Source organism: Rhinoraja longicauda, chromosome 40, assembly GCF_053455715.1.
Source record: "Rhinoraja longicauda isolate Sanriku21f chromosome 40, sRhiLon1.1, whole genome shotgun sequence".
In the NCBI taxonomy this organism is placed as follows: domain Eukaryota; kingdom Metazoa; phylum Chordata; class Chondrichthyes; order Rajiformes; family Arhynchobatidae; genus Rhinoraja; species Rhinoraja longicauda.
In genome coordinates this window covers 6,220,375-6,241,629 of record NC_135992.1, presented here as the reverse complement: position 1 = coordinate 6,241,629, position 21,255 = coordinate 6,220,375, and the positions used below count along the sequence as shown (strand labels likewise).

General features: G+C 51.3%; 1 protein-coding gene across 2 annotated transcripts in view; it reads right to left on the bottom strand.

Moving 5' to 3' along the window:
- Nucleotides 1–422: 422 nt before the first annotated feature.
- eif3d (eukaryotic translation initiation factor 3, subunit D) overlaps nt 423–21,255 on the bottom strand; it is a 28,848-nt gene continuing 8,015 nt past the window's right edge. For both annotated transcript variants that reach the window (XM_078430834.1, XM_078430835.1), the window contains exons 4-15: nt 20,596–20,732; nt 19,139–19,227; nt 16,515–16,587; nt 15,486–15,601; nt 14,902–15,034; nt 13,819–13,966; nt 12,906–13,060; nt 9,991–10,076; nt 9,135–9,264; nt 6,654–6,796; nt 3,422–3,614; nt 423–679 (exon numbers count right to left, since the gene is read on the bottom strand). In XM_078430834.1, coding sequence (XP_078286960.1) covers nt 575–679; nt 3,422–3,614; nt 6,654–6,796; nt 9,135–9,264; nt 9,991–10,076; nt 12,906–13,060; nt 13,819–13,966; nt 14,902–15,034; nt 15,486–15,601; nt 16,515–16,587; nt 19,139–19,227; nt 20,596–20,732 — 1,508 coding nt within the window. In that variant the 3' untranslated portion in view covers nt 423–574. The remainder of the gene's footprint in view (nt 680–3,421; nt 3,615–6,653; nt 6,797–9,134; nt 9,265–9,990; nt 10,077–12,905; nt 13,061–13,818; nt 13,967–14,901; nt 15,035–15,485; nt 15,602–16,514; nt 16,588–19,138; nt 19,228–20,595; nt 20,733–21,255) is intronic.

Genomic DNA, 21,255 nt, shown 5'->3' with positions numbered 1-21,255 from the left:
TGTGTGTGTGTACACCGTGGAGTGTATACGTGCACCGTGGAATGTGTGTGTACACTGTGGAGTGTGTGTACACCTTGGAGTGTGTGTGTACACCGAGGAGTGTGTGTACACTGTGGATTGTATATGTACACAGTGGAGTGTGTGTACACCGTGGAGTGTATACGTGCAGTGGAGTGTGTGTGTGTACACGGTGGTGTGTAGAGCTACCACGCTCGGGGAAGGGACACAAAGTAACTCCACCCTGGGGAGAAGGCAGGTGAGTGGGGTTAGGAGGGAGAGATATATCAGCCATGGTTGAATGGCAGAGTAGACTCGATGGGCCGAAAGGCCTAATTCTACTCCTATCTCTCATGATGTAGCCGTGGACTGATACATGAACACAGGGCCGTCGGCCACCAATATCAAGAGAAACTCCGTCGTGGAAACTGTAGTTTTATTTGGAGTGAGGGTACACTGAGCATTATTGCTGTCTCCCCGTGTTGGGGGCTGTGTTACCCGTGTGGTCCCGGGGGGAGGGGGGTCCGGCCTCGAGCCCCCTGCAGCAGCCAGGTGCGTGGGCACGCGGCCGAGCCCCTCACTGGGCCCCGTCCTCCTCCTCATCGTCATCGTCATCATCGTCATCGTCGTCCTCCTCGGAGCTGAAGGTGCCGTCGGGGAGGCTGTACACACGGATGACTTGCTGCGGAACGGGAGAGAGAGAGAGAGAGAGAGAGAGAGGGTGAGCCGGGCAGCGAGTGGGCAGCGTGCCCGCCGGAGAGACCCCGAACCAGGAAGCACCCGCGAGAGCGAGGGGAGGTGGTCAGCACGGGGCACAGATTAGAGATACAGCGCGGAAACAGGCCCTTCGGCCCACCGGGTCCGCGCCGACCAGCGATCCCCGCGCGTTAACACCATCCTACACCCACTGGGGACAATTTTTACATTTACCCAGCCAATAAACCTATAAACCTGCACGTCTTTGGAGTGTGGGAGGAAACCAGAGATCCCGGAGAAAACCCACGCAGTTCACGGGGGGAACGTACAAACTCCGTACAGACGGCGCCCGTAGTCGGGATCGAACACGGGTCTCCGGCGCTGCACTCGCTGTAAGGCAGCAACTCTACCGCTGCGCCGCCGTGCCGCCCTTTGATGCCGGTTCGATCCCGACCACGGGCGTTGCCTTTGAGGAGTTTGCACGTTCTCCCTGTGGCCCCCCCCCCCCGGGCTCCGGTTTCCCCCCACGTTCCAAAGACGTGCCCACGCAGTCTTGTGGGTCGATAGGCCCTCTGTAAATTGCCCCCAGTGTGCAGGGAGCGAGTGTGAATGTGAGATAACGTAGTGTGAACAGGGTGATCGATGGTCGGCGTGAGCTCGGGTGGGCCAAAGGGCCCGTTTCCACGCTGTATCTCTAAACTGCTCCAGAAATCTCTGAGAGTTTTTAACACCTCCCTCTGGAATATCTCACCCTGCCCCGTACAAATACACCTCACCTCATCTCTCCCATATATCAATACAAGCACAACTTGCATTTAATCTCCCACATTTGTTTGATATATAGCTCAGTAAATGAAGTCCTGACCCTCCTGGGAATGCAGCTGTCGATTCCCGGCACAGTTTACAGAATTCCCGTGCAAATCCTTAGGGAGTGTAGAAGACAAGGAAGGGCACTGAGAGCTGACAGCAAGTAGGCTACTGATACCACAGGGTGGCGAGTCTGTGGGATTCATCGCCACACCTGTGGAGGCCAAGTCAGTGGATATTTGTACGGCAGAGCTGGATAGATTCTTGATTAGTACGGGTGTCAGGGGTTATGGGGAGAAGGCAGGAGAGAGATAGATCAGCCATGATTGAATGGCGGAGTAGAACTGATGGGCCAAATGGCCTAATTCTGCTCCTATCTCTTATGATGTAGCCATGGAGTGGTACATAGATACAGGGCCTTTGGTCACGTCTGCACCGACCATTCACACTAATCCCACTGTTAATCTCATTTAATTCTCCCCATATTCCCATCAACCCCGATTCAAACACTCCTCCACACACCAGGGGCAATTAACAATTAACATGAAAGCTTTTCACTGTACCTCGGTACACGTGACAATAACCTAAACAGTGGCCAGTTAACCTACCAATCCTCATGCCTTTGGTAAGTGGGATGAAACCGGATTATCCCCGTAGAGGTCAGAGGGAGAACGTGCAAACTCCGCATGGACAGCACCCATAGTCAGGATTGATCCCGGGTCTCTAGCACTGTGAGCAACAGCTCTACTCACTACACCACCGTGACAACCCTACAGACAATCCTGTCCGAATCCCACACAAATGTTTGGTCCTCAAACGCGCAGGTTGTCTAAATCAGATACTGTGAAATATTCAGCAACTTATTGTTATTAATCCAGGGGATTGCACTACAGCAGAGTAACAGGCCATTCGGCCCAACTGCCTCATGCTTCTGTTTAGGAAAGAACTGCAGGCGTTGGTTTAAATCGAAGGTGGACACAAAAAGCCGGAGCAACTCAGCGGGCCAGGCAGCGTCTCTGGAGAGAAGAATCGGGTGACGTTTCGGGTCGAGATCCTTCTTCGGGCGGATCAGTCTGAAGAAGGGCCTCGACCCGAAACGTCACCCGTTCCTTCTCTCCAGAGATGCTGCCTGTCCCGCGGAGTTACCTCAAGCTTCTCGCCAACTATCAGCTCGCAGGGTGCCAGGGGTTACGGGGAGAAGGCAGGAGAGTGGGGTTGGAGAGGGAAAGATAGGCCAGCCAGGATTGAATGGTGGAGCAGGCTCAATGGGGCAAATGGCCTAATTCTGCTCCTCGAACTTAAGAATTCTCTGCCTCAGAAGGCAGTGGAGGCCAATTCTCTGAATGCATTCAAGAGAGAGCTGGATAGAGCTCTTAAGGATAGCGGAGTCAGGGGGTATGGGGAGAAGGCAGGAACGGGGTACTGATTGAGAATGATCAGCCATGATCACATTGAATGGCGGTGCTGGCTCGAAGGGCCGAATGGCCTCCTCCTATTGTCTATTGTCTATAGTCCTTACCTTCCACCCCATCAGCCGTCTCATACAACACTTAATCCTCCGAAATTTCTGCCACCTCCAACGGGATCCCACCACTAGCCACATTTTCCCATCTCCACCTTTTTCCGCCTTCCGCAACTCCCTGGTTAACTCGTCCCTTCCCACCCCCTCCCCAGGTACCTTCCCCTGCAACCGCAGGAGATGCAACACCTGTCCCTATACCTGCGGTGCTGGCTCGAAGGGCCGAATGGCCTCCTCCTGCACCTATTGTCTATGGTCTAACCCAATCAATATTCCCCCCTTTGCCTAGTTCACTTGGTGCTTGAACGTGAAGCAGTGATCACCCCCCCACCCCCACCTCCCCCCGCTCTCACCTCTCCCCCACCCCCTCCTCTCTTCCCCCACCCCCTCACCGCTCCTCACCTTGTTGGGGTCTTTGAGGATGAGGTATTTGCCCTCCTCCAGCTTCATGCAGATGTCAATGACGCAGCGTAGGATGCCCCAGGCGTTCTCCATGCTCAGGTTAATCTGACTGGCAAACTCGTTGGGCTTGAACTGCTGGGTGCCCAGGACCACGTGGCGGGAGGAGTCCTTGATGTGGAATCGCGACACGTACCTTTAAACAGAGACAGTTGAGGCAGGGGATATCGCATCGTTTCAAGAAGCACAGTCAGCCAGGTGCATGGATAGTGGACACAAAATGCCGGAGTAACTCAGCGGGTCAGGCAGCATATCGGGAGAGAAGGAACGGGTGACGTTTCGGGTCTCCTGAAACATCACCCATTCCTTCTCTCCCGAGATGCTGCCTGACCCGCTGAGTTACTCCAGCATTTTGTGTCTACCTTCAATTTATACCAGCATCCGCAGTTTCTTTCCTACAGGTACATGGATAGGACAGGTTTGGAGGAACCTGGCAGGTGGGACTAGTATACATGGGGCACGTTGGCCAGTGTGGGCCGAAGGGCCTGTTTCCTGACTCCATGACACGGGGCAATGGGAGTACCGGGCACTTCACTGTAACAAGGGGCACAGCTACGGGGGCCACGTACGACAGAGGGGGGGGGGGGAAATAGACGAAGGGGGGGTGGCACGGCGACAGAGAGGGGCACAGCAACACGGGCAAGAGAAGTCGGGCTTCATCATGTGCTCAGGACTGCACTCCGGGGGTTTTAAGAGTCTCTGAATTGTATCAGTAAATGAGAACCTCAGAAAGACCAATCTACAACAGAAAGAAAGATAGATAGAGCTCTAGGGGCTAGTGGAGTCAAGGGATATGGGGAGAAGGCAGGCACGGGCAAAGATACTAGAGGAACCAGATGGACCACTCCGTTCAAATCGCCTATACTGAAGTGTAGTACGCAAAGGAGCCATTTTAGTAAGCAAAACCCGCCATTCGTTCTGCCTCTCGCAGTGTAATCAGTGTTTTGGGGGAACAGTATGTGTGATGATACCATTAAAATGCAGAATATATCTCATCTATCAATTCACAGATTTTTGTTATTTTTCTTTAAAAATGTTTCTGCCAGTTTCCGCCCACTAAAATGGCCGCTGTGGCGTACTACGGTTTTTAGGGTCGAGAGGTCCATCTTGCTCCTCTAGTATCTTTGGGCAAGGGGTTACTGATTGCGGATGATCAGCCATGATCGCAATGAATGGCGGTGCTGGCTCGAAGGGCCGAATGGCCTCCTCCTGCACCTATGTTTCTATGTTTCTAAAACCCTGAGGAAGGAAAGGGAGAGGTTGGAATCGGGCATTTGTAACTTAAAGGAAACAAGGAAGGTGAACCAAAACACAGAGCAAAAGGGAAGAGAAAGACAATTGGTGGAGAGGATAATCTAGTTTTAATAGATAAACAAGGAATGGCACTTGGTGGTTTACACAGAAACAATGACACGAAGTCAGGCAGTATCTCTGGAGATCGTGGATAATAATAATAATAATAATAATGCATTTTATTTATATAGCGCTTTTCATATACTCAAAGACGCTTTACAGAGATTTAGAGAACATAGGGAAATGAATAAATAGATAAATAAGTAAATAAATAAACGAACAGAGAAAGGAGACAGAAGGTGAGGTGACCTTCAGTGGTTGAAGGCAGTACTGAACAGGTGAGACTTCAGCGATGTTTTGAATGTGGTGAGTGTGGAGGAGTCTCTAACGGTTTGGGGTAGTGAGTTCCATAGGGTGGGAGCAGCGATGGAGAAAGCCCTGTCCCCCCAGGATCTGAGTTTGGTCCGGATGTGGGGGGATAGGAGATTGGCAGCGGCAGAGCGGAGGGTGCAGGTGGGAGTGTGCCTGTGGAGGAGGTCGGTCAGGTAGGATGGGGCCAGGTTATGGAGGGCTTTGTAGGTTATGAGGAGGATTTTGTACTGGATTCTCTGGGGGATGGGGAGCCAGTGGAGTTTATAAAGGACGGGGGTGATATGGTCACGGATCGGGGTGTGGGTGAGTAGACGGGCAGCGGAGTTTTGAATGTATTGAAGTTTATTCCAGCACTTTTGTGTCTTTTCTAGGATTGTGGAGAAATGTGGTGGTGGCAATTGTGGTGACCTTGCATTTGTGGGTCGTGCAAAACAATTTCTCTGTGCCGTGACAGCGGGCAATAATAGACCAGTTAGCCGTACATCGGTAGTGGGGAAGATGCTTGAGTCGATTGTTGAAGATGTTAAAGCAGTGCATTTGGAAAGCAGTGACAGGATCGGTCAAAGTCAGCATGGATTTATGATGAGGAAATCATGCTGGACTCATCTTTTGGAATTTTTTGAGGGTGTAACAAGTAGAATGGATAAGGGAGAGCCAGTGGATTTGGCGTAGCTGGACTTTCAAAAGGTCCCACACAAGAGATTAGTGTGCAAAATTAGAGCACACGGTATTGGGGGCAGGGTATAGACACGGAGAGAGAACTGGTTGGCAGACGGGAAGCAAAGAGTAGGAAGTAAGCACGCAGGTACAGCAGGCAGTGAAGAAAGCGAATGGCATGTTGGCCTTCATTGCGAGAGGATTTGAGTTTAGGAGCAAGGGGGTCCTACTGCAGTTGTACAGGGCCCTGGTGAGACCGCACCTGGAGTATTGTATGCAATTTTGGTCTCCCAATTTGAAGGACATTATTGCTATTGAGGGAGTGCAGCCTAGGTTCGCCAGGTTAATTCCCGGGATGGCGGGACTGACATATGATGAAAGAAAGGGTCGACCGGGATTGTATTCGCAAAATGTTCCCGATGTTGGGGGAGTCCAGAACCAGGGGACCACAGATTAAGAATAAGAGGTAGGCCATTTAGGACTGAGATGAGGAAAAACAACTTCACCCAGAGAGTTGTGCATCTGTGTGGAATTCTCTGCCACAGAAGGCAGTGGAGGCCAATTCGCTGGATGTTTTCAAGAGGGAGTTAGATTTAGCTCTTCAGGCTAAGGGAACCAAGGGATGTGGGGAGAAAGTAGGAAGTGGGGAACTGATTTTGGATGATCAGCCCTGATCATATTGAATGGTGGTACTGGCTCGAAGGGCCGAATGGCCTCCTCCTGCACCTATTTTCAATGTTGCTGTGTGACAATGACAAACCATTGAACACTCAGCTCCTTAAGATGCCGCAGACTCTCTCTCCCCTCAGATTCTCTCTCCCCTCTGAGTTTCCCCCTCGCCTGGCGTTCTTACCCGAGTTTGAGATACTCTGATCCAGCCAGCAGTGCACAGCAGGTCCACCGAGCCAGCTTGTAGCTGTTGTTCTTCAGCTCGGTGGCGAGCACGGCTCCTCTCTGCGAGTCCAGCTTCTGTCGCCAGTCCACGCCGTTGCAGAACTGTGTAGAGAAGGAAACGTTCAATACACACAGCAGTCCCTGTCTCCCCAATTTAACCCACCCCCAACAAAGCTCCCATCGAACTCAGTCAGGCTCCGAGATACGGCGCGGAGACAGGCCCATCAGCCCACCGAGTCCGCGCCACTATGCTACACACCAGGGACAATTTACAATCTTTTAAACTGAAGCCAATCAACCTACAAACCTGGACGTCTTTGGAGAAAACCCGCGTGGTCACAGGGAGAACATACAGGCGGAGCATTCTGGCCATTTCTTACCCTCCCCTCTACTTTCAGTCTGAAGAAGGGTCCCGACCCGAAACATCACCCATCCTTTTTCTCCAGAGATGCTGCCTGACCCGCTGAGTTACTCCAGCACGTCGTGTCTATGCTTGGTTCCTTTCTTCACAATGAGCACCCCCTTCCATTTCAATTCTAAGCTGCCTCAAACTCCACCGGATTACTGGAGTGGGGCTGGTGTTCATTACAATGTCAGACAGCACCCTGGGTCAGGATCGAACCTGGGTCTCTGGCGTTGCATGCAGTGGGCGGCACGGTGGCGCGGTGGTAGAGTTGCTGCCTTACAGCGAATGCAGCGCCGGAGACTCAGGTTCGATCCTGACTACGGGTGCTGTACTGTAAGGAGTTTGTACGCTCTCCCCGTGACCTGCGTGGGTTTTCTCCGAGATCTTCTGTTTCCTCCCACACTCCAAAGACGTACAGGTATGTAGGTTAATTGGCTGGGCAAATGTAAAAATTGTCCCTAGTGGGTGTAGGATAGTGTTAGTGTGCGGGGATCGCTGGGCGGCGCGGACCCGGTGGGTCGAAGGGCCTATTTCCGCGCTGTATCTCTAAATCTAAATCTAAATCTAAAAAACTCGACCGCTGCTCCACTGTTTCCTTCTATGTTGAGAGGAAGCATGAAATCCCCAGAGCAGATTCAGTCATGGCAGTGACAGGTGTACAGAGGCAGTCACCCAGAGTTACTGTACAGAGGCAGTCACCCAGAGTTACTGTACAGAGGCAGTCACCCAGAGTTACTGTACAGAGGCAGTCACCCAGAGTAACTGAGGGAAGAGAACCGGCACTGCGGCAGAGGGGGCAAAGGCTTGGACCTCTCAACCACTGGGGCCAGTTCCTGTCCGAAGAAAGGGTCCCGACCCAAAACGCCGCCAGTCCATTCCCTCCACAGATGCCGCCTGATCCTCTGAGTTCCTCCAGCTTTGTTTGCGTTTTGTCCGCTGCTGGGATCAGTTCCGACATCAGTCAGGGTCACGGTGGCGCAGCGGTAGAGTTGCTGCCTCACAGCGCCAGAGACTCGGGTTCAATCCTGACTACTGGCGCTGACTGCACCAGGTTTGTACAACCTCCCCACGACAGCATGGATTTCCACCGGGCGCTCCGGTTTCCTCCACACGCCAAAGACGTACAGGTTTGTAGGTTAATTGCCTTCTGCAGTATTGTCTCCGTGTGGGGATGGTGCTGGTTTAGGGGGCGATTGTTGGTCAACACGCACTCGGTGGGGCTCGATGGGCCGAAGGGCCTGTTTTCCACGCTGTATCTCTAAAGTCTAAAACTCCGTTCTGAGGCCCTCCCCGGGAGCCAGACTGATCACCGCGCCGGTCATAGACACAAAAAGCTGGAGTAACTCAGCGGGTCAGGCAGCATCTCGGGAGAGAAGGAATGGGTGACGTTTCGGGTCGAGACCCTTCTTCAGACTGATGTCAGGGGAGTGGGCGCTACAGAGATAAAAATGTAGTCGGAGACAGTAAGACCGGTCGGAGAACTGGGAAGGGGGAGGGGATGGAGAGAGGGAAAGCGAGGGCTACTTGAAGTTAAAGAAGTCAATGTTGTCAGGCTCGGCGATCGTTTCGCTGAACACCTCCGCTCACTCCGTCTCAACCAACCTGATCTCCCGGTGGCACAGCACTTCAACTCCCACTCCCACTCCCAATCTGACCTTTTTGTCCTGGGCCTCCTCCAGTGTCAGGGTGAGGCCCAGCGCAAATTGGAGGAACAGCACCTCGTATTTCGCTTGGGCAGCTTACACCCCAGCAGTATGAACATTGACGTCTCCCACTTCAGATAGTCTCTGCTTCCCCTCTCTATCCCCTCACCCTTCCCAGTTCTCCCACTAGTCTTCCTGTCTCCGTCTACATCCTATCTTTGTCCCGCCCCCTCCCCTGACATCAGTCTGAAGAGACGTCACCCATTCCCTCTCTCCTGAGATGCTGCCTGACCCGCTGAACTACTCCAGCATTTCATGTCAACCAATGTTCATACCGCTGGGGTGTAAGCTGCCCAAGCCAAATACCCAGTGTGGTTTATCGATGACTTACCCGCGAGTCCCACTCGTTCAGCGTCTTGATGTTGATGAAGGACACTTCACCGTTGGCCCCGGTCATGACGCCGTCGTGTTCGCAGCGTACGATCAGGTCGATGTCTTCCCCCAGCTTCCACCGCCGGTACCTGCAGGTTAAGTCGAAGCAACCCAGGGTGAGGCCGGGGGAGAGGGGAACAGAACCCGAAAACAACACGGTCTGTCTGAACACGTCTCGTGGGGAGGCAGCTCTGGACAGGGAGGTGTACTGATCACACACGGGACAAACTAGGTTAATTCCGGGAATGGCGGGACTGTCCTGGAATTCAATGTGATCATGGCTGATCATTCTCAATCAGTACCCTGACCCCCTGACTCCGCTATCCTTAAGAGCTCTATCTAGCTCCCTCTTGAATGCATTCAGAGAATTGGCCTCCACTGCCTTCTGAGGCAGAGAATTCCACAGATTCACAACTCTCTGACTGAAAAAGTTTTTCCTCATCTCAGTTCTAAATGGCCTACCCCTTATTCTTAAACTGTGGCCCCTGGTTCTGGACTCCCCCCCAACATTGGGAACATGTTTTCTGTCTCTAACGCGTCCAACCCCTTAATAATCTTATATGTTTCGATAACATCCTTCTCATCCGTCTAAATTCCAGTGTATACAAGCCTAGTCGCTCCAGTCCTTCAACATACGACAGTCTTAATGGGCCGAATGGCCTAATTCTGCTCCTATCGCATATGACCTTATAAAGCAGGACTTGTGAAGATGGGGAAAAAGGGGAGAGTATGGAGGTGGTCGGCCGAAGGGCCCGTTTCTGTGATTGTGATGGACAACCTGGTCTAGGCCTCCTCCTGGTCCTCGCGTCCCCTACCTGTATCCGACCGAGGCCACCTCATTCTTGTCCACGTCGTCCTCCACAAAGGGGTTTGGATTCGGGAACTTGTACTTCTCGATGCCCTGGAGCAAACGGAGAGAGGAGGGAAGCGTGAGATCTCCCGGCGCGGCACACACAGCAGCTGCAAGACAACCACCCACGGCACAGGGCGCCGACCAAACAACTCATCAGCTGGCTGCAGCGGGAGGGTGAGATCTCCCGGCGCGGCACACACAGCAGCTGCAAGACAACCACCCACGGCACAGGGCACCGACCAAACGACTCATCAGCTGGCTGCAGCGGGGACCAGCAATGCCGTTTATCTAATTAAACACATGGATTCCCCCGCCACCGCGGTGGGATTTAAACCCAGGGTCATGAATCCCGACTTTGTGCAGTACCTTAATTTAACTGCAGCGCAAGCATTTTCAGCGATATCCCTGCTTTTCCATGAAAGAAAGCACCAGCCAACAGGCACACAAACTAACTTGCCGAACACCCCACCTGGCCTCCCAAATAAGGCGGCTAGGCAGATGCTGAGGGGGGGGGGGGGGTGGTTCTGGGACGCCGTGCCTACTGGAGACGTCGTGGGCCCAGTCAGCGAAACGTCGATGAAAGTAGGTGCCCACTTGATAACCCCAGTGACGTGTCTGCCCAGCCTTTCTCAACATCGGAGGAGCACAGGTGAGCGCAGAGGCCTCCCATCACCGCCGGAGCAAGTTGACATTTGGCACTTTGGATTTTAACATCACGTCCTGCGTATTTGAAAACAGGATCATGAATCCCGACTTTGTGAAGGCCAACACCTTAGTTTAACTGCAGTGCGAGCATTTTCAACAATATCCCCGCTTTCCCATGAAAGAAAGCACCAGCCAACAGTCACACAAATTGACTCACCAAACAGAGGAATGAACACCGTTGATATTTACACATAAATATCAACGGCACGGTGGCGCAGCGGTAGAGTTGCCGCCTTACAGCGAATGCAGTGCCGGAGACTCTGGTTCGATCCTGACTAAGGGGGCTGTACTGTACGGAGTTTGTACGTTCTCCCCGTGACCTGCGTGGGTTTTCCCCGAGATCTTCGTTTTCCTCCCACACTCCAAAGACGTACAGGTTTGTAGGTTAATTGGCTGGGCAAATGTAAAAATTGTCCCTAGCGGGTGTAGTGTGTTAGTGTGTGCGGGGATCGCTGGGCGGCGCGGACCCGGTGAGCCGAAGGGCCTGTTTCTGCGCTGTATCTCTAAATCTAAAAAATCTAAATGCATCATGCATTACACGTTCAATTATTTTCGGCCAACTATGAGAGCAAAGTAGGCCTTACAGAGATATCCAAGGAGCACTGTCTTCAAAACGACAGGACCTCAGACAATACAGCACTCCATAAACAGACCATCAAGATTTGGAATAGTGCGTTCAGTTCTGGGCACCATGTTATAGAAAAGACGTTGTCAAGCTGGAAAGGGTGCAGAGAAGATTTACGAGAAAGTTGCCTGGACTCGAGGGCCTGAGCTATCAGGAGAGGTTGAGCAGGCTGGGACTGCTATCCTTGGAGTAGCCACCTATTGCCGGGAAACCAGTGGTAGGCCAGTATTGAATTGCTTTTGACAATTATTACTGAATCATAAGATTGAAGCAGAATTAGGCCATTCAGCCCATCGGGGCTGCTCCGCCATTCGATCATGGCTGATCTATTTTTCCCTCTCAACCCCATTCTCCTGCCTTCTCCCCTTATGCTTTGACAAGCTCACCAATCAAAAACCTACCATTCTCCGCTTTTAAAATACCCAATGACTTGGCCTCCGTGGCTATCTGTGGGAATGGATTCTGCAGATTCGCCACCTTCTGGCTAGCGAAATTCCTCCACATCTCCATTCTAAAGTACATCCTTTTATTCTGAGGCTGTGCCCTCTGGTCCTAGACTCTCCCACTTGTGGAAATATCCTCTCCACACCCACTCTATCTCGGCCTTTCATTATTCGGTCGGTTTCAATGAGATCCTCTCCTCATCCTGAATCTGCCTTCGACGCGATTTCAGTGTTGTTCCAGACCACAACTCAACATGTAAAAAGTTGCGACTGATTACCTTTATCCTCTTCTAGAGTATTACCAATTCTTCTGCAATTGGATATACTGTAGGTTTATATTGTACTCTCATAAGCATGACAGCTTAAAAACCCATATCAAATCTCCCCATCACCTACAAGTTCATAAACCATCGGAGCAGAAGCAGGTCATTCGGCCCATCGCGCCATTCAATCATGGATGATCTACCTTTCCCTCTCAGCCCCATTCTTCTGCCTTCTCCCCACAACCCGTGACACCGTTACTATTCAAGAATCTGTCAATCTACACCGACCAGCCAAAACATTACGACCACCTGCTGAATATGCTGTTGGTCCTCCGTGTGCCGCCAAAACCGCGCCGACCCGCCGACTGTACAAGACCCCTGAAGGTGGCCTGTGGTATCTGGCACCAAACCATTAGCAGCAGGTTCTTTAGCAGCAGCCCACAGGCCTTGCCGTTTCAGAGATGCTCTGACCCAGGCGTTTGGCCAGAACAATTTGGCCCTTGTCAAAGTCGCTCAGGTCTTTACTCCTGCCCATTTCTCCTGCGTCCAACACGTCAACTTCAAGAACTGACTGTTCACTTGCTGCCTAATATATCCCACCCCTTGACAGGTGCCATTGTAATGCCAAGATAATCAATGTTATTCACTTCACCTGTCAGTGGTTCCCCCACCCCATATAATTTGTCCCTCATTCCTGGAATAATTTTTTTTTTAATTCTGCAACCATTCCAAGGTCTCTGCACGGTTTCCAAGAATGGAACTGAAACACCACTGTCCAGCTGGGATCGGAACAGAGTTTTAGCGACTCTCTAAGTGAGTTTTAAGGGGGGAAGTCACTCACCTCGCTGGACGCGCCTTTCCTCGCCATCTTCAGGCACTGCTGGGAGAAGTTGTGGTTGATGTAGGTGGCCTCCATGGCCAGGTTCCGGGGAGAGTTGAAGGAGTTCCCTTCATCTTGTGGGGGCTCGTTGGCCGTCTCGCTGACCGTTAGCAGATCTGAATGATTGAAAGAGCAGATGTAGCCGGCAGCTTTAATTCTGACCATCGCATCCGATCAGCGCACAGCCCTCGTAAGGTGGTTTCTTTAGGTCAGAAGGAACTGCAGAGGCTGGTTTAAATCGAAGTTAGACACAAAATGCTGGAGTAACTCAGCGGGACAGGCAGCATCTCTGGAGTGAAGGTATGGGTGGCGTTTCGGGTCGAGACCCTTCTTCAGCCCGACCCGCAACGTCACCCATTCCTTCTCTCCAGAGATGCTGCCTGTCCCGCTGAGTTACTCCAGCATCTTCAGTCTGAAGAAGGGTCTCGACCCGAAACGTCACCCATTCCTTCTCTCCAGAGATGCTGCCTGTCCCGCTGAGTTACTCCAGCATTTTGTATCTACCAGGTGATTTATTTAGTTTAGTTTAGAGATACAGTGTGGAAACAGGCCCTTCCATTCACCGCGTCCGAACTGACCAGCGATCCCCGTACACAAGCACTACCCTACACACACTGGGGACGATTTACAATTTACTGAAGCCAAATAACCTGCATGCCTGTACGTTTTTGGAGTTGTGGGAGGAAACTGGAGCACCCGGAGAAAAATTACGCAGGTCACGGGGAGAACGTACAAACTCCATGCAGACAGCACCCGTGGTCAGGATCGAACCCGGGTCTCCGGCGCTGTGAGGCAGCCCAAGTATTGAGCAAAGGTTTTTCAGTGTGGGTCGCGGTGAGTGTGAGGGGTGCAATGCCTAGCGGGTAGGCCTTACCGAAGTCCGAGTGGTCCCGTTTGTCGAAGAAGAGCTTGGAGCCGACTCTCTGCACGATGATGTCCCAGGAATACACGGACCTGGTACAGCACATCAGCGTGGCCAGGATGGCATCCGTGGCAAACACGTTGCCCTGAGTCTTGGCCAGCTGCAATCATTGAGTTTAGATTTATGGTCACATGCACCGAGGTACAGTGAAAAGCCCTTGTCGCGCGCTAACCAGTCCGCGCAAAGACAATACAGGTGCTCCTCAACTTACAACGGGGCTACCTTCCGATAAACCCATCGTTAATCGAACATATCGCACGTCGAAATGCATTTAATAGACCTGGTCACGTGGCCGGAAGCCAGCTGCGGGTCGCTAACGTTGCCCAGTGTTTGCACCAGCGTAAAGACGAAATATCGGAAATCGAAGCATCGTTAGTCGGGGAGCACCTGTACATGATTACAATCAAGCCATTCACAGCGGACAGATACAGGATAAGATGATGAGGGAATCACATTATGTGCTGTGGGAGTAGAGGTTTTAGAGTGTGGAGTGATTACAGTGTGTGGTTGCAGACACTTTTGTGGCAAGCACACAAATAGTCGCCTGTGTTGCCCCCCTCCCTCCCTCCCTCCCTCCCTATGCTGCAAACTAGGGACAATTTACAGGCGGGATATTCTCAAAACTACAGCAGACTCTCGTAACCAAACTTGCAGCAATCACAGTGGGCAAGGTTGTGGAAGAGACACTGGGTATACCCATCCATTTGCATTCTGTCCGACACCTAGCAACCTAGCAATTTGTACCCTTCATCTCACAAACGTGTTAGATTATGTGGGGAAAAAACGACAGATGCTGGTTAAAATCGAAGGTAGACTCAAAATGAGGGAGTAACCCAGCGGGTCAGGCAGCATCTCGGGAGAGAAGGAATGGGTCTCGAAGGAGAGTCTCGACCCGAAAAGTCACCCATTCCTTCTCTCCAGAGGTGCTGCCTGAGCCGCTGAGTTACTCCAGCATTTTGTGTCTCCATGTGTTAAGTTTGTGGCACGTTCCTGCCCCCCCAGAAATAGTGAGCAACGTTTGATGTGCGCGCCCACCTTGCGAATCACAGGGTCATCAGTGGTGGTAACGGTGTGGAAAATCCTCTTGATACTCCTCAGCTGCTTCTCATTCCTCGTGGTGATTCGGTCGAAAGCCTTGTCATAGTACTCCAGTGTGCCACAGCACTCTCTGGGGGAGGCAAAGGAACCATACAAGTTTAGAGATATAGTATGGAAGCAGGCCCTTCGGCCCACCGAGTCCACGACCAACCGTTCACACTAGTCCTACGATATCCCACTTCCCCCATCCACTCCCTCCCCACTCGGGGGGGAAATTTACAGAGGGCCAATTAATCGACCTACAAACCTGCACGTCCGGAATGTGGGAGGAAACCAGAGCACCAGGAGGAAACCCACGCGGTCAAATGGAGAACGTACGGACAGCACCCGCAGTCAGGATTGAACCCGGGTCTCTGGCGCTGTGAGGCGGCAACTCTATCGCTGCGCCCCATACTCTCAGCAGTAAGAGGTTACAATGGCAATGGATGTTACCCGGCGGCTTTGTTTAATCAGGGCCGAGGTGGAGTGGGCAATTCTGGAGGGGTTCGGAAGGGGACAATATTTATGTTGAACGCACTCACATGTCTCCGGGATCGGCCACTTCCATGTATCGCATCTTGATCAGCCGCGGGAAGTCCATCTCCTCCTTCACCTCCCAATCACTCCGCACTTCCACTGATGAGTCTCTTGGCTTCAGCTACGTCGGTGGCAAACAAGGAATGTGTTAACAAACCCAGGCAACAATATCCATGGATCCGTTACAGTGACAGAAGTGTCACACGGTTCAAGGAATATTGGCAAATACTCAAAGAATAAACTGACCCATTGGGCCGGGTGACTGAAGATTTAGACACGGGTATCACAAAATGCTGGAGTAACTCAGCGGGTCAGGCAGCATCTCTGGAGAGAAGGATTGGGTGACGTTTCGGGTCTCGACCCAAAACGTCACCCATTCCTTCTCTCCAGAGATGTTGCCTGACCCGCTGAGTTACTCCAGCGTTTTGTGATACCTTCGATTTGTACAAGCATCTGCAGTTAATTTCCTAAGATTTAGTCACAGGTCGGCTTTAAGGATTGTTTGAAAGGGGGAAAGATTATATGAGGGGATCATGGAGGAAGTTTAAGAGCCGGTGAGTTGCAGCCTGGGAAGTGGGGGAGCCATCAAGCCCGGTCCCTGCTCCCCACCCCCGGAGACCGGAGAACATGAGAGGGAGGGGGGAAGGCTGATTGGAAAGTGAACTGGGGTTCACGCGCCTCCCGCGCCCTCAAGGTTGGCAGTGGGAAGAGGTGCACCCGGGGCACAAAGGTGGCTGGGCGAGGGAAATCAGTTCACTGAACGATCCAGGGGGAGGTGACGCTTGGAGGCCCTGCAGTAGCCTGGGGCTCGCCTGGATCGGGCTCTGCTCCGGAAGACAGAACACGGACTTTGGTAAACGGCGCCAAATCGGGCCACTCGGAAAAGAATGTCAGTGTGTTTCGCACCGAGTGACAACAAAGCTCCATTGAACTATTGAACGGAGGATCGTCACAGCAGTGGGGCGGTGATTACTTTTGGCAATGAGCAAAGCACCAAGCTTTACGAAACGTTGCGCCTGCAGTTTGAATCTGACCTGGTTTCTCTGGTCCCACTTTTGCCGCACACCAAACTGCTTCTGGAATTTCTTCTGCAGTCGCAAGCGATCTCTGCAAAGACATCAGGGCGGGAAATGCATTGAGACGTTTTTACATGACAAGGGAACGAGTCTGGTTGACTAAAAACTACATCCAAGGGCGTCACCACGCCATCAACCCTCTTGAATCGTGGAGCCCCCACGCGTCGAACGGCTGGCTACTCATCTCAGCAAGGCATCAAAGTCCTAGACAGAGTGGACATGGAAAGGACATTTCCACCAAGGGGAGAGTGCAGGACCAGAGGGCACAGCCTCAGAAATAAAAGGACGTACCTTCAAAATGGAGATGAGGAGGAATTTCTTTAGCTAGAGGGCGGCGAATCTGTGGAATTCATTGCCTCAGACGGTGGTGGAGGGCAAGTCATTGGGCATTTTTAAGGCAGAGATCGATAGATTCTTGATTCGTAAGGGCATCAAAGGTTACGGGGAGATGGCATAAGAATGGGATTGAGAGGGAAAAATGGATCAGGTGTGACTGAATGGCGGAGTAGACCCGATGGGCTGAATGGCCCACTTTCGCTCTTATGCCATGTGGCATCAAGAAGGGTCTCGACCTGGAGTACTGTGTACACCTGGAGTACTGTGCGCAGTTTTGGTCTCCAAATTTGAGGAAGGATATTCTTGCTATTGAGGGCGTGTAGCGTAGGTTCACTAGGCGGGACTGTCATATGTTGAAAGACTGGAGCGGCTAGGCTTGTATACACTGGAATTTAGAAGGATGAGAGGGGATCTTATCGAAACGTATAAGATTATTAAGGGGTTGGACACGTTAGAGGCAGGAAACATGTTCCCAATGTTGGGGGAGTCCAGAACCAGGGGCCACAGTTTAAGAATAAGGGGTAGGCCATTTAGAACGGAGAATAGGAAAAACTTTTTCAGTCAGAGAGTTGTGAATCAGTGGAATTCTCTGCCTCAGAAGGCAGTGGAGGCCAATTCTCTGAATGCATTCGAGAGAGAGCTAGATCGAGCTCTTAAGGATAGTGGAGTCAAGGGGTATGGGGAGAAGGCAGGAACGGGGCACTGATTGAGAATGTTCAGCCATGATCACATTGAATGGCGGTGCTGGCTCGAAGGGCCGAATGGCCTACTCCTGCACCTATTGTCTATTGACTCGAAACGTCACCCATTCCTTCTCTCCTGAGATGCTGCCTGACCCAGAGTTACTCCAGCATTTTGTGTCTACCTTCGATTTAAACCAGCATCTGCAGTTGTTTTCCCCTTCCATCGCAACCCAACCTTGCAGACGGCTGCCCTAGCTCCAGCACAGGGAGGGATAGCGTGGGACCACCAGAGCCGGTGAAAACCACAAACTAGCAAGCTTTAACGTCAGCAGGAAGGAGGCACCTTGAGCAAGATAACTTTACACCAAGAGCCAACTTCAAGCAGAAGGCCGTAATTATTTCCACCTCTATATCTTCCTCCGGCAGCTCATTGCAGAGGGAATACTCTGAGCAAAAAAAGATCCTTGTCACCAGATAAACCTCACATGCCAATGGTAATGGGAATTGGATTCCTTCTAACTGGAGAAAAGATTAATATTTTTATATGTTGGAAAAGACAGACCTCTCTTCTTGACCTGCACATGTGAAGTCCTACTTTATCACAATCTCTTTCTAATGAAACGGATGTAAATGTTGGACAGATCGAGTGGAATGAATTTAGTCCTCTATGTACCAGCTCTTTCCAAAATCAATCCTTTTTCTCCCCACTCCTGCCCCATATTCCTGTAGCCCATCCATTTATCTTGTTCCCTTCTGAACGCCAAGATTCAATTGGTTTTCACCACTGATTAGGCAACTCCAAATCCTGCCCTTTCATCACAGAAGCATCATCGCATCGAGTGACCAAAAAGGCTTTCGGCACAATGGCCTTCAGTCAGGCTATCGAATATAAAAGTTGGGATCACAAAATGCTGGAGTAACTCAGCGGGTCAGGAGGCATCTCTGGAGAGAAGGAATGGGTGACGTTTCGGGTTGAGACCTTTCCTCAGACTCTTCGATTTGTACCAACATATGCAGTTATTTTTCTAAATAAAGGTTGGGATGTTATGCTACAACTGTACAACACACGGGATGAGGCCGCATTTGGAGAATTGCGCCCAGTTTTGGTCACACTACTGCAAGAAGGAAGCAAGAACTAGAGGATGTAGGTTCAAGGTGGAAAGATTTAACAGGAACCTGAGGGGCAACTTTTTCCACACTGTGGGCAGTGGGCACATGGAAGGAGCTGCCCGAGGAGATAGTTGAGGCAGTTACAGTAACACCATTTAAAAAATATTTGAACAGGTACATGGATAGGAAAGGTTTACGATCTGGCCAAACGTGGGCAAGTGCGACTAGTGTAGATGGGGCATCTTGGTCAGCTTATGCAAGTTGGGCAAAAAAGGGCCTGTTTCCGGGCTGTGTGACTCTATAACCAGGGCACCGAGGACTCCTGCAGTCAAAGGGCCGGCCAAACTATGCAGGGAACAGTCACGGGAACAGGAGAATGAATCCTAGTGAGCGGGGTTTAAACATTCCCGATGGTTGACTAGAGGACGATGGCAGGAGAAACAATAAGCTCACCTCTCCTTCTGCTTGGCACTCTTGGGAAGAGTTTGCATGTTGAACTGCAACATCTGACGGCGATCCTTCTCACGCCTCATGTTCCTTTGCTGCAAATTTAAAAACCAAGGTCAGTTGTCACGATAATCAGAAAGTTTCATGGCCAACTCATTTGTTTTGACCAGATACTCCTGCTGCCTTGTCGGGCTTTGAACTCGTGTTCAACAGTGTGAAGATACGACACACAATGCCGGAGTAACTCAGCGGGACAGGCGGCATCTCTGGAGAGAAGGAATGGGTGACGTTTCGGGCCGAGACCCTTCTTCTCACTGATAGTGCGATCCTCTTGACAATAGTCTGGTTTCCCCAACCACTGTGCCATTGCACCTCTGTGAATTGTCTTATAAGTCTGACATCCTTGTACCCGTCACCAGTACAAGAATGTGGAAACAAATGGCGGTTGCAGACCGGTTATACCAAAAATAGACACGAAGTGCTGGAGTAACTCAGCGGGTCAGGCAGCATCTCTGGAGAGAAAGGATGGGAGACATTTTGGGTCGGACCCGAATATACACCCATCCTTTTTCCCCCCAGAGCTGCTGCCTGACCTGCTGAGTTATTCTACTCTAACACTTTGTGTCTATCACCAGTGCAAGGGTTGTGCATTTCCAGTAACGGGAGAGTCTAGGACCAGAATAAAAGGACATACTGTTAGAATGGAGATGTGGAGAAATTTCTTTAGACAGAGGGTGATGAATCTGCGGGATTCATTGCCACCAGACGGCTGTGGAGGCCAAGACATTTGGGTAGTTTTAAAGCAGAGATTGATCGGCTTTTGATGAGGAAGGGCACCTACGGCTTGATTGTAATTACGTATAGACTCTCCGTTGGCTGGACAGTACGCATCAAAAAAGCTTTTCGCCCTACCTCGCTCGGTACACGTGACAATAAACTAAACTGAAAATAATAAGGGGAGAAGGGAGGAAAATGGGGTTGAGGGGGAAAGGTAGATCAGCCGTGATCAAATGGCAGAGCAGTCTTGATGGGTGGAATGGGGCTAATTCTGCTCCTATGGGTTTTTTTTAGATTTAGATTTAGAGATACAGTGAGGAAACAGGCCCTTCGGCCCACCGGGTCCGCGCCGCCCAGCGATCCCCGCACACTAACACTATCCTACACACTAGGGACAATTTTTTTACATTTGCCCAGCCAATTAACCTACATACCTGCACGTCTTTGGAGTGTGGGAGGAAACCAAAAAATCTCGGAGAAAACCCACACAGGTCACGGGGAGAACGTACAGACGGCGCCCGTAGTCAGGATCGAACCTGAGTCTTGCATTCGCAGCAACTCTACCGCTGCGCCACCGTGCCGCCCGATGGTCTTACGAGGCTCTCCTGATTTGACCATCTTTCACTGCTGGACTCCTCCCCCGCACCACCAAAACGTGCAGAGAGCTCCAAAGAAGATTTTTTTACCTGAGCGAATCTCATGCGGTTCCTCTGGTACGCAGTCTTCTGGGTACGAGCAGTGTCAACGAGCTGGAAGCTGGTCTCATCTTCCTCATGGAAATAGGCATACTGACTGCCACCACCGAACTGGGAGGAGTACTTATCTATGGGGGAGAGAGAGAGAGAGAGAGAGAGAGAGGAAGCACACCGGCAGCTGAGTCACCTTTGGAAGCTGGACAGAACTTGCATTTCCACAATGTTATTTCACTCCAAATGCCCCACAGACAATTAAACACTTTAGGAGGGTAATCACTGGTGTCACATGGGAGGTTCAGCAGTGAATATAGACACTGCAAGCTTCTCACTCATTGCAATGAGATTTCGGCCAGATAGCCTGCTACTTACGGGCCCAAACGCTGGTTCTGGTCATAAGCCTAACACTTCATTCATGCTGCATTCAACTCAAATGCACTCGCCACCAAGTCCCGTGGTTATCGGCAGCAGGACTCGGATGCAAGCGTTAGTCATTGAGATACAAGGAAATTAGAGAAACAACTCTTTCAGGCGATGACCTCGAAATCTCTCTTACACCAGTGATGGAAGCAGTTTTTACTTTAAACTGTAGAGATACAGCGTGCAAATAGGCCCTTCGGCCTACTGAGACCGTGCCGACCAGCAATCACCCAC